This window comes from Bolinopsis microptera, chromosome 10 (genome assembly GCF_026151205.1).
Source record: "Bolinopsis microptera isolate Bmic1 chromosome 10, MBARI_Bmic_1.0, whole genome shotgun sequence".
Taxonomy (NCBI): Eukaryota; Metazoa; Ctenophora; class Tentaculata; order Lobata; family Bolinopsidae; genus Bolinopsis; species Bolinopsis microptera.
Genome location: NC_087081.1, coordinates 4,428,821 through 4,441,745, shown reverse-complemented (window position 1 = coordinate 4,441,745; position 12,925 = coordinate 4,428,821). Strand labels below are relative to the sequence as shown.

Below are 12,925 nucleotides of genomic sequence, written 5' to 3'. Positions count from 1 at the left end.
AAACCAACTAAAATCGATTTCTCGTGCAACGTTAGCAGTTAAATGAGGAATAGTCACCAAAATGAGTTGCTTGACTGCTGTGTTTTTTCGTACTTTGCTCTTTACTTCGCTCAAGTTGCAAAGCTGCAATAAAAATAATATTGCAACGAACATTTCTATCTGAAAATTGTGTTAGTACCTACTTGTTCGATCGCCTCGATCTTTCGGTCTCAGCTTAACTCCCTAGGTCATATCATGAGTAGAACCATATAATAGGATCAAAATATATGTTGCTTGTTGCTCGTATTAACTATAAAATATCAATTTTGAGGGATAAGGAATTGTTTATATGTTCTGAAACCTAGTTAAATCGATTTTTCGTGCAATTTCTGATCAGAAACAGTCACCAAAATGAGTTAATAAAAAGGTCGATTTCTCGGTAAATTTTGAGTTTTCGTTCAAATAAATATTTTGCTAAGAAGTAAGAACTTAAAAACGCGCATATTCAATCCTCGCGCGAATAAATTATAAGGAGGCGAATATTTTGCTAACAATGCGAAGATTTCATTCTCGTGTAAACAAACTAAAAAGGAGCGTGCAACGCGCGTCAGACCGTTATTAGGCAAATATTTTTTAAAGAATTCGAGTAAAATCGATTGAAATATCACGAAGTTTTGAGTTTAGAGAGAAACTGGATCATCTGCATATCCATGATCGACGAATTAGTTATTTTACTGTTTACAAACATAACTTAGGTAATTCACAAGAAGTTTTCTTCGAGTTTGACAAAATAGATTTTTCAATATATTTCCCTGGTGGACTTCAGTGCGTGTTCAGAAGGTAGTTGACTTTAGTTCGGGTCAACTTACGGTCATATCACGTGATCGATGTTAGTAGTACCTGTTCGATCATTGAAGGTGAGGATTGCCTCGATCTTTCGGTCTCAGCTTAAGTTCAACTCCGTAGGTCATGACTCATGATTAGGGCTGTAAAACCAATTTAAATCGATTTCTCGTGCAACGTTGTACAGGTGAGGAACAGTCACAAAAATGAATTGCTTACCTGCTGTGTTTTGTCGTACTCTGCTCTCCGATCAAGTTCGATCAGTTGAGGTGAGGATTGCCTCGATCTTACGGTTTCAGCCCTAGGTCAAGAGCTGTAGAACCGAAGGATCAATACAATATACCTACATGTTGGCGTTGCTTGTTGCTCGTATTAACTATAAAACATAAATTTTGAGGAATAAGGATTTGTTTATAGGTTCTGAAACCTAGTTAAATCGATTTTTTGTGCAATTTTAGGTCAGAAACAGTCATCAAAATAGATTAATTAGACGGTCAATTTCTCGGTAAATTTTGAGCTTTCGTTCAGATAAATATTTTGCTAAGAACTGCGCGAACATAAAAACACAAATTGAATCCTCTCGCAAATAAATTATAAGGTGGCGAATATTTCCCTAAGGAAGCGAAGATTTATTTGCGTCGCGCAAATAATTATAAGGACGCGAATATTTTGTTAATAATGCGAAGATTGCATTCTCGCGTAAACAAACCAAAAAGGGGCGTGCAACGCGCGTCAAACTGTTTGGCAATTATTTTTCCAAGAATGCGCGAGTAAATCGATTTAAAATATTACGGAGTTTTAAGTTTAGAGAAAAACTGGATCATTTGCATATCCATGCCATGATTGACGAATTAGTTATTTTACTGTTTACAAACATAACTTAGGTAATTCACAAAAAGTTTTCTTCGAATTTGACAAAATAGATTTTTCAATATATTTTCCTGGTGGACTTCAGTGCGTGTCCTGAAGGTAGTTGACTTTAGTTCGGGTCAACTTACGGTCATATCACGTGATCGATGTCATATGAGGGGTTAATCGGAATCAGCGTTCGAAAATACACCGATTGAAGTTGGTTTAAACAGTCGGGGGCCCTTGTAGAACAATCTCGAGGCGTCCATCTCTCAATCTTCAGGTATCCACTGATTTCACAGCAAAAATTTCTGGTCAATAACAGCATGAATCGTATAGCTCTGGGTGAATATATTCGGGGCGACGTAAAACGTGCCGTCTGCAATCCAGTTGCTACCATGCCAGCGTAGCAAGGTTCCGGGCTGTAGAGAAGGCAACGACTCGTACATTCCGATCTGTCTTCCCGCCGAAGATAACAAAGGGCTCGTCCCGTCTCGTGGAGGTGCATGTGGAAGGAAGGAGGAATTCTTCTGAGGTCTTCGCTTCAGAGTGCTGTGCAGATCCGGACGCCTTGGCTCTACTGCCTTGGGCTGTTCAGCAGCTTTCCGCTTCAGTGCATGCTCGGCTCACATCCTTGGATACGAGAACCAGCCCCTTTTGGACCTGGCTCACGTCCGTTATGTGAACACATGCCGAGAGCTCAAACACTTCTCAAACACAAATACTTCACATCACAAATGATACGTCACTGATTGGGCCATGTGATGTGATACCTAGCTGTGGGAGGCCGGAATGAGAGGTTCCTAGTTGTCGGTCACCGCTAAGTTCTAACACTAAAGTTCACTAGGTAGATTCGCTACTGTCCAATTGTTTAAATTTTGTTGTTTCTAGCGGAGTAAAGTCTAAGTCATAGGTACCGCACTCTAGTTCGGAAAATGATGTTTTGTTAAACAAATCGAAGCGGTTACTGTTAGGTAGGTAGTCGTACTCGTACACAGTTATAATTAACAAGTTAACATCAACTAAAGTTTAATTGGTAAATATAAACACACTTTAACTTTGAGCGTGTGTTTTAGACCTCATTATAACCGGCATTAGTGCAATAATTCGTACTGTGGTTTGATATTTGAAACGGGATGAAGTTTAGATTTTTAACTGCTAACACTATAAAGGTAATCTTTCGCACTACACTGACTACAGTACCTATGTGTCGCACTACAATCCAGGTAGCGTACTCTATTATATTCAGTGCGACACAATATCCTATCTTATTTCCAAGTTCAGGTCAGATCCTATCCTTCTTTTGGATCATAAATTCATCAAGTGATTCGTCATTATTACTTATTTCGAAGTGATCTTGTGGACGCGATTCGTCGGTCACGTTATGTATTTCGATCCACTGATCATAATTCCTTCGGTTCAGTTCAATCCACGTATACAGTATGTGATCCACTGCAGAGTCGTAAGCAGCATATGATCCTAATTCCTATCACAAATGAAGTGATGTAAAATATAAGGTGGCAAAGATTTTTCCAAGAAAGCGTAGCTAGATTTAACTCTCCCGCAAATAAATTATAAGGCGGCAAATATTATGCTAAGAAAGCGTAGATTTAACTCTCCCGCAAATAAATTATAAGGTGGCGAATATTTTGCTAAGAAAGCGTAGATTTAACTCTCGCGCAAATAAATTATAAGGTGGCGAATATTTTGCTAAGAAAGCGTAGATTTAACTCTCGCGCAAATAAATTATAAGGAGGCGAATATTTTGCTAAGAATGCGAAGATTTCATTCTCGCGTAAACAAACTAAAAAGGAGCGTGCAGCGCGCGTCAGACCGTTTGGCAAATATTTTGCTAAGAATGCGCATTTTCCTAACGTAAAATTCGCCTCCTTATGAAATATTTGCATCATCACGCGCAGCCTGGCAAATACATCATAACACGGCGCATATTTTGCTAAGATGGCAAATATTTCGTTAGCGCGGCAATTATTTGCGTAACATGGCAATGTTGCAACCCGGGAGGGGGCTATAAAGGAGCAATGTAAACATACACTATAGTGGTGGGAGCTGAGGATGGTGAATAATTAGAACATTCATAACTTTTATAAAGGAGCAATGTAAACATACACTATAGTAGTGGGAGCTGAGGATGGTGATTAATTAGAACATTCATAACTTTTATAAAGGAGCAATGTAAACATACACTATAGTGGTGGGAGCTGAGGATGGTGATTAATTAGAACATTCATAACTTTTATAAAGGAGCAATGTAAACATACACTATAGTGGTGGGAGCTGAGGATTAATTAGAACATTCATAACTTTTATAAAGGAGCAATGTAAACATACACTATAGTGGTGGGAGCTGAGGATGGTGAATAATTAGAACATTCATAACTTTTATAAAGGAGCAATGTAAACATACACTATAGTAGTGGGAGCTGAGGATTAATTAGAACATTCATAACTTTTATAAAGGAGCAATGTAAACATACACTATAGTGGTGGGAGCTGAGGATGGTGAATAATTAGAACATTCATAACTTTTATAAAGGAGCAATGTAAACATACATAATAGTAGTGGGAGCTGAGGATTAATTAGAACATTCATAACTTTTATAAAGGAGCAATGTAAACATACACTATAGTGGTGGGAGCTGAGGATGGTGATTAATTAGAACATTCATAACTTTTATAAAGGAGCAATGTAAACATACACTATAGTAGTGGGAGCTGAGGATGGTGATTAATTAGAACATTCATAACTTTTATAAAGGAGCAATGTAAACATACACTATAGTAGTGGGAGCTGAGGATGGTGATTAATTAGAACATTCATAACTTTTATAAAGGAGCAATGTAAACATACACTATAGTAGTGGGAGCTGAGGATGGTGATTAATTAGAATATTCATAACTTTTATAAAGGAGCAATGTAAACATACATAATAGTAGTGGGAGCTGAGGATGGTGATTAATTAGAACATTCATAACTTTTATAAAGGAGCAATGTAAACATACATAATAGTAGTGGGAGCTGAGGATGGTGATTAATTAGAACATTCATAACTTTTATAAAGGAGCAATGTAAACATACACTATAGTGGTGGGAGCTGAGGATGGTGATTAATTAGAATATTCATAACTTTTATAAAGGAGCAATGTAAACATACACAATAGTAGTGGGAGCTGAGGATGGTGATTAATTAGAACATACATAACTTTTATAAAGGAGCAATGTAAACATACACAATAGTGGTGGGAGCTGAGGATTAATTAGAACATTCATAACTTTTATAAAGGAGCAATGTAAACATACATAATAGTAGTGGGAGCTGAGGATTAATTAGAACATTCATAACGAAGCAATTTATAAAGGAGCAATGATAATTTAATTACCATATCTTTTAAATTCCTAGTTGTTGACTAAATGTTGCATGGAAGAGGGATTTTAAAAACGTGATGAATATTGCTTTGCTAAACTGATTACTGAGTGCTAATATAAATACAAAAACGGAAATCAGTGCTATATGGTCTGTATAAGATTGCAGGTTCTTTTGCGATAGCGAAAACGCGACAACTAGCGCTAGAAGGCGACAACAAAAACGGAAATCAGTGCTATATAGTCTGTATAACTGTATAATATTGCGTATGTATACACGACTCAATTGATTGTGGATCGATAAAAGTTGTAAAATTTGTAAAATATGTAAAATCCAGCTTACTTATTAATACGTAAGGAACGAATAATAAATGTAAAGTTTTATAAAGGAGCAATGTAACTCGACAGTTATTTGTCGTCAGACGGTCAGAAGAGGAAGACAAATAAAAGTAATAAATAAACGTGCTGAGGTGATATTTGAACCCAATAGTGCTAATAATTGTTGGTGGTAATATTAAAGCCTGCTTGTTTTTCTGCTGAAAGAATTTGTCGGGTGCATGAGTAGTACCTCTAAGTCTAGAATTGTCTTTTCTTGCCGTATCTTCCACTTCAGAAATTTCTTCTGTAGTTGCTGATATATTTTGAGGTATAGTGGGTTTAGGGATACCTTTGTTTTCAATTGTGTCAATGTATTCGACACTTTTCATGGTAACAACAATTTCCTCGGTAACTACATTTTCTTTTGCACTATCAATGTCTTCGGTTGCAGAGTCTTCTTCCTCAGCAAGTTCATTGATAGTTTCACCATAGTGTTTTGGTTCAGTGATTTTAGGTGTTGATACGTTTGGGGCTTTTTCAATGTATTCCATTTTTGCGATCTGTTCAGTTGTCACAATATTTTCAGTGTAAGCTACGCTGTTTGGATACGTAATCTTTATAAGAGGGGAAGATGAGGGCAGTGTAAGTTGAAAATCCCTCGAACCTTGGTATTTGGTAACCTTGGTAACCTTGGAACCTTGGTATTCGCCAGACACCTCTGCGAAGACGTATTCTCCCGTTAAAACTTTCTTTTGTTTCTCTAAACCATTGCGCAATTATTTGAAAGAAATCATTAATCTTTCTCACTTAGAGAAACGCTTCATGCTTAATAATACGTAAGGGAGTATAGACGTCTGCCACGCGAACAATAAAAATTAAACTGTGCCTGACAGCTGCATTATTAGCTGCATCATTCCACGTCAGATGTGACGGGGGAGGAAAGCGAATAAAAGTAAAAAAGAAACACCGCATTTCTATTGGCATTTGGTCAGCACAGCTGCTATGTGATTATTGGCGCCTGGTGGTTTTAGCGTTTTATTTGTTTATATTTCATTTGGTCAACGCGCATGATTTCTCAACGATACGTCAATCTCTCATCAGGCAGGAAATATTACAATAAATTAATAGCAAAAATCCCCTCTCCTTACCAGTGTAGTAGGTAGTAGTTTCCTGTTTTCCCACATCACTATTGTAACCAGGGTGAGCAGTAGCCTCTGGAGCTATCTCTACACACAGAGGTAGACCTAGTAGACAAGGTTCACGTCCACCAGGGCAACTGTCGTGCCATTTACCGTCCTCTTTTAGCAAGGTGTAAGTGCTGCGGGAGCAGTGGGTATTCGTTAATTACTTTACTAAGTACTTTAATAAAACAAAAGTTTTTAATTCTAATAATCGTTAGTTGGTACTATTTATTTAATTTTATTTATATTGTTACAAAATCTGGCCCTGGCCCTGGAATTTGGATACCAGCTTTTTTTAAATTTCAAGTTATGAGCAAAATAGAACTTTGTTGCAGAGTCGATGTAACAAAAATAATTTGGTCGCGTTTTTGGGGCACCAGCTGTATTAAAATTATTTTAAAATCCTCTTTGGTTCATTAGCACTCGCAAGCCATCCTAAGCTTAGAAATCCTAAGCTACATGCTAAAAAACGAGCGTGATGACACAATTGCAATGAGTTTTGGCACTTATTTATTATTCCACTCAAATTGCACCAAAAACAACGTTTTCACCCAGCGGCGTAACATGAACTGTGGCTGCTAAGCGTGTGTTTGATTCAACATAGCCGAGCTCGTCTCTTCGCTAAATTCCATTTAGAATTCTCTAAACCACAAAGTTTAACATGTTTGGTGTGATCTAAAATATTGCCAAGCTCCAAAGTGTTGGTTTTGTGGTAATGACGGTTACCACGGCTACCAAAAGTTTTAATACAGACTACCTTCAGACTACCTTCATTACCATGGTTACCACAATTCAGACTACCTTTATTTGTATGGTCACGTTTAACTATGTCATCTAGCTTTTAAATCTTTTAATCTACTTTATAGCCCTAGTTCGTGTAACACAGTGCATATATTGGCTAAAAACCATCAAAACTGGCTAATAAACGGCCCACTATTTAAGTTACCTGTCCCTGCCAGTCAGATCGTAGTCAGGGGAGATCTGGTTGAACTGGAACTGGACCCCGTTCATCCACCAAAACCTTCCTCCAGCCCCTACCAGGGATAACCATAACGGCTGTTTCAGTTGCCTGGCAACCTTTGTCAACTTCGCGTTAAACTCTGCGATAATTGTTGAGATCAATAATCATTGATATCGATATTGATCGAGATGTTCTGTTATAGTGTTACATAGCAACATTATAAAATAATATGTGAGTATGATCGAGATTTTAAATCGAGTTTTAAACGAAATCAATGAAACTGTACTTGTTAAAATCAATGATTCAAATACAGTTTAATTGTTGTTCAAATACAGTTTAAGTGTTAGAATTATGCGTATTATGCTCGATTATCAGATGATAAAAACATAATCTCGCCCTCTATGATATAATGAATGGGAATATGATTTGATCGATACCAATTAACGATAGATAAGGCCGATATTAAATCTCGATTGATGCTTGATGATAGATAAGCAGATTACGATTGACGTGTCAAGTTTGACGCTGTGTTGCGGTGTAATGGCAAGCATATTCCATTCCACCCTCTTTATCTCCAGCATCACCCACTCTAGCTCTTAATCCCTGTCTTTATCAGACCTTTTTTAAACTCCACTTTTAAATCGCATACTCAAATTCTGCACTGAATTTGGAAGGTCAATCCGCTGGAGGAGCACACAAAGTGCTGCTCACTCTCCAAGTGTGTTTCACTCTCTCTCGAAACAGACGATTTGTTTAACATGTATGTGTTAGAGGGATGTGTTCATCACCGCCAGAATCATAATTACGTGTTTAATTGGTTGCCTGTCAAACAGGCCATCTGCTGTGCTTACTTATCAATATATCGCACCTCCACCCGTTGTCTAAGCGGTCAATTGCTATTTCATTACTTAATGATTACTTATTTATTATTTAGCTTAATACTTTAATGCATATTGTACGGTAACTTAAACCCACCCAGCAGTTGAAATATAATTTTACCTGGAGTCAGTATAACAGAAAGGGTTAACGTCTTCTTCTTGCAGTAATAATACGCTGACAGCCAATCAGTGGGCTTCTCCCCCACGTGCAGGATCATACCGTCCAGATAAACTGATAAGGGAGATAATAGTAGATTCAAGTGGCTGAGGAGCAATCATTTAGACACAAATCGGAAGATAAAACCTAATAATAATAGTCTATAGGCTGCAATATTGCATAGGCCATTATAGCAATCAGAGGTTAACTAAAATTCATAAATAAAACTCACTCCTGGGTTTGTACTGCACATCCTCCTCCGTCTCCTCCTCATCTCTACTAGCTATCAGTCTCCTCGGCTCCTCCTCTTTCTCCTCTTTAATCGGCTGTCTCGTCACTCTCTTCATACAAGCAGCACCCAAATCAGCAGTCCCTCGTGTTGTTCTCCAGCGGCCATCCGAAGACAGGACAGCATAAAACGAACTGGAACCAGTGAGAGGGTAACCTGAAATGTGGGAATTATAATTGGGTTCAATGTTTTGTCAAGTAAGATGGTCTTTCGTTCATGATTCTTTTTTAAATGGAGATATTTTAAAGTCTATGTGCTCTTTTTGCTGCAAACATAATCTCTACGAATAGACTGAATGATCTATCAATTAACGTTCTATCCAACTTTAACATTAGAGCATTAGTCAACAGTAAGACTATAATAAACAAACCATGAGCCCAATCAGTGAAGGCGAGCTGAGTTCCACTAGCCCAGGAGTATTCTCTATCACTGCTGTACAGTAAGCCTAGCCATAGTCCCTTATCTCCAGCAAGCTTCTTAACCTGTGGAACGTGTGTGAGCAAGCTCAACATTCTGGAATAGGCTTCTTTTTTCTCGATGTTTTAGCAAAATTATTAGATGGGAGTTCAATTGCTACACGTTGCAAAAGGGTTGCAGCGTGTGTCAAGAGTTCATCTGTTTAAGATTCAGACAAGTGCACTGTTTGTAACTTTGTAACACCACAAAGCATTTTCCATACAGGGGGGAGGTAAGTAATTATGTAAAGTGACGAACCTGCTCGGTCATGTATTTGAGGGGGAGGGGGAGGGGGAGGTAAGTAATTATTTAAAGTGACGAACCTGCTCGGTCATATATTTGAGGGGAAGGGGGAGGAGGTTTGTTTTGTTTGAAAACCAGTTTTTGCTGGTACCCATAAGGGCTTTGGAACGAATATATAATAAATTGTATGAATAAATCAAAACCCCGTGGGGCACGCGACATTCAAGATCTAGTTGCAAGCACATGTTATAAAACATTGTAAAATAGCCTCAAGACCAGAACTGCATATTGCTTGGGCTTCCAGCCCAGTTTGCTCAACAGTTCGTGGCCTACTTACCTAACTTAAAACCTTAGTGCAATGCTTGCAACAACTAAAATCCTATTCTATAACTAAGTTACCCTATTACGTATAAACTAGAAGAGTGATGCAAAAAGTCAACTGATAACGCAACACAGTCTAATCATACTCTTATCAGTAGTTCCTCTAACCTCTGTTCTCAGTTATACAAAAAGTTTTAACTCCATGAAATTAACGTCACACACATACACAAATGCTTGACTTTCTCAAATAATTAGTCACTCAGCGACACAAACTTTATTGTTTTTTATGTAATATTTCTTGCTCGGGTCCTTCTTGATTCCCTCTTTCATTTCCTGTACGAGCTTTTGGCGAGAGATTCGCTCATCCTGCGACCTGTCTGGAGATAAGTAGAGTTTGTTGTAGTTGAAATTGTAGTCTGCCACATCAACCGATTTCAAGACTTTTGCTCTGCTCAGAAATTCACGTACAATTTCAGGATCTCGCAAAGTAACTTTTATCGGCCGTGATCGAGGGCTGTCAGACTTCTTTACTCCCACTCTCTCAATGTTTGTTATAGTCGGCCTTCCAATGAACTTCATAAAACCCCAAATATCACCCACGAGATCCCGTTCGTTCATTTCTTGCTTTTCACATTCGAGCTGTTCTGGGGCCCCGAAGATGATAAAGTTTTTCGACCGATCATCTTCTGTAATCGCCGATTTCACAGCCATTTTGATTTTAGCTGGAGAGATATCAGAAGCTACGCTGTTATTCTTCACAACATCTGTAAACAGTTTCATTTCTGTTTTCACTGTCTCCTTCACTGAAGCTAGTTTACCAGATTTGCATTGGATGAGCTCGTTCTGAGTTTTTATCTGTTCTGATTTTTGTTGGTCAAGCGTCTCTGCTGCTGATCTCAAAACATTTCTCGATTTACATATCATAGACCCCATCTTCAAAACTATTTCGGTTATTACATCCTTTGTAACGCCTTTTGGCTTGAACAAGTCATGAGTGAGGTCCTCTAGTTTCCTGCAATTAAGATTCGCTAAAACCGAGTCTGATAAGTCCTCAATCTGTTTCTCCAGTTGAAGTGTACTGACCGAAAATTCCATATTGTGTATACTTCGTGTATAGCAAAGCTGCACAGTAAAAGGCAGTGCAATTACCTATTTACTGATAAGAGACAACTGATATCAACTCACAAGCGAAAAGATTGATTGCACACTGGAGGGGGAGGTAATTATTTAAAGTGACGAACCTGCTCGGTCATGTATTTGAGGGGGAGGGGGAGGGGGAGGGGGAGGTAATTATTTAAAGTGACGAACCTGCTCGGTCATGTATTTGTCGTACACCTCCGGAAGTAGAGCACCACGTGACCTGCACATGTCGTAATTACTACGCCACGTGTTTACCACGTGTGTGCCGTACGTTGTTACCTCCCACACGTCCGTGCTTTCTCGGATGGGAACTGAAACACAAGTATTTATTTTTAATGTTAATTCGTAACTAATGGAATGCAAATAGTACCTTATATTTGCAGTTAAACAGAATTTATTAGAATTCGATTCCGATTTCCAATAGTTGTAAGCGAACTTCAAGGGCACGATCCGTAACAAATAGAATACAAAGAAGTTATGTTTTAAATATGTTTTTACATATACTTACTGATAATCGTATCTGAATTAATTCGTTTTACTTTCATGCAGATGAGTAGAAGTGTGAAGAACTTTAGGCTCATCATTATAACCTCACTATGGTAACTAGTAGAGTAACTATGGTAACTAGTAGTGTAACTATGGTAACTAGTAGTGTAACTATGGTAACTAGTAGTGTAACTATGGTAACTAGTAGAGTAACTATGGTAACTAGTAGTGTAACTATGGTAACTAGTAGTGTAACTATGGTAACTAGTAGTGTAACTATGGTAACTAGTAGTGTAACTATGGTAACTAGTAGTGTAACTATGGTAACTAGTAGTGTAACTATGGTAACTAGTAGTTTATTATAACCAGGCACTTAAAGGAAAGGGTTTGTTATAAAAGCAATTTAAGAACTACAATTGAAATAATGAATTATAAAATGTCCTCTAAAGCTCTAAGGTTAGAGAGGGAGTAAGACTTTCCTCTAAAGCTCTAAGAGTAGAGAGGGAGTAAGACTTTCCTCTAAAGCTCTAAGAGTGAAGACTAAAGAGGTAGTACGACTTTCCTCTAAAGCTCTAAGAGTAAAGAGGTAGTAAGACTTTCCTCTAAAGCTCTAAGATTAGAGAGGGAGTAAGACTTTCCTCTAAAGCTCTAAGAGTAGAGAGGGACTACGACTTTCCTCTAAAGCTCTAAGAGTAGAGAGGGAGTAAGACTTTCCTCTAAAGCTCTAAGAGTAGAGAGGGAGTAAAACTTTCCTCTAAAGCTCTAAGAGTAGAGAGGGAGTAAGACTTTCCTCTAAAGCTCTAAGAGTAAAGAGGTAGTACGACTTTCCTCTAAAGCTCTAAGAGTAGAGAGGGAGTAAAACTTTTCTCTAAAGCTCTAAGTAGAGAGGGAGTCAGACTTTCCTCTAAAGCTCTAAGAGTAGAGAGGGAGTAAGACTTTCCTCTAAAGCTCTAAGAGTAAAGAGGTAGTACGACTTTCCTCTCAAGCTCTAAGTAGAGAGGGAGTAAGACTTTCCTCTAAAGCTCTAAGAGTAGAGAGGGAGTCAGACTTTCCTCTAAAGCTCTAAGAGTAGAGAGGGAGTAAGACTTTCTTCTAAAGCTTTAAGTAGAGAGGGAGTAAGACTTTCCTCTAAAGCTCTAAGTAGAGAGGGAGTAAGACTTTCCTCTAAAGCTCTAAGAGTAGAGAGGGAGTACGACTTTCCTCTAAAGCTCTAAGAGTAGAGAGGGAGTAAAACTTTCCTCTAAAGCTCTAAGAGTAGAGAGGGAGTAAGACTTTCCTCTAAAGCTCTAAGTAGAGACGAAGTAAGACTTTCCTCTAAAGCTCTAAGAGTAGAGAGGGAGTAAAACTTTTCTCTAAAGCTCTAAGAGTAGAGAGGGAGTAAGACTTTCCTCTAAAGCTCTAAGTAGAGAGGGAGTAAGACTTTCCTCTAAAGCTCTAAGTAG

The 12,925-nt window shown here is 38.1% G+C and overlaps 1 protein-coding gene across 2 annotated transcripts in view; it reads right to left on the bottom strand.

Annotated features, from left to right (window-relative positions):
• Positions 1-11,596, bottom strand: part of LOC134821806 (uncharacterized) — a 37,579-nt gene extending 25,983 nt beyond the window's left edge. For both annotated transcript variants that reach the window (XM_063832588.1, XM_063832586.1), the window contains exons 1-7: positions 11,506-11,596; positions 11,166-11,308; positions 9,208-9,319; positions 8,781-8,993; positions 8,513-8,623; positions 7,499-7,652; positions 6,520-6,689 (exon numbers count right to left, since the gene is read on the bottom strand). In XM_063832588.1, coding sequence (XP_063688658.1) covers positions 6,520-6,689; positions 7,499-7,652; positions 8,513-8,623; positions 8,781-8,993; positions 9,208-9,319; positions 11,166-11,308; positions 11,506-11,581 — 979 coding nt within the window. In that variant the 5' untranslated portion in view covers positions 11,582-11,596. The remainder of the gene's footprint in view (positions 1-6,519; positions 6,690-7,498; positions 7,653-8,512; positions 8,624-8,780; positions 8,994-9,207; positions 9,320-11,165; positions 11,309-11,505) is intronic.
• Positions 11,597-12,925: the final 1,329 nt, after the last annotated feature.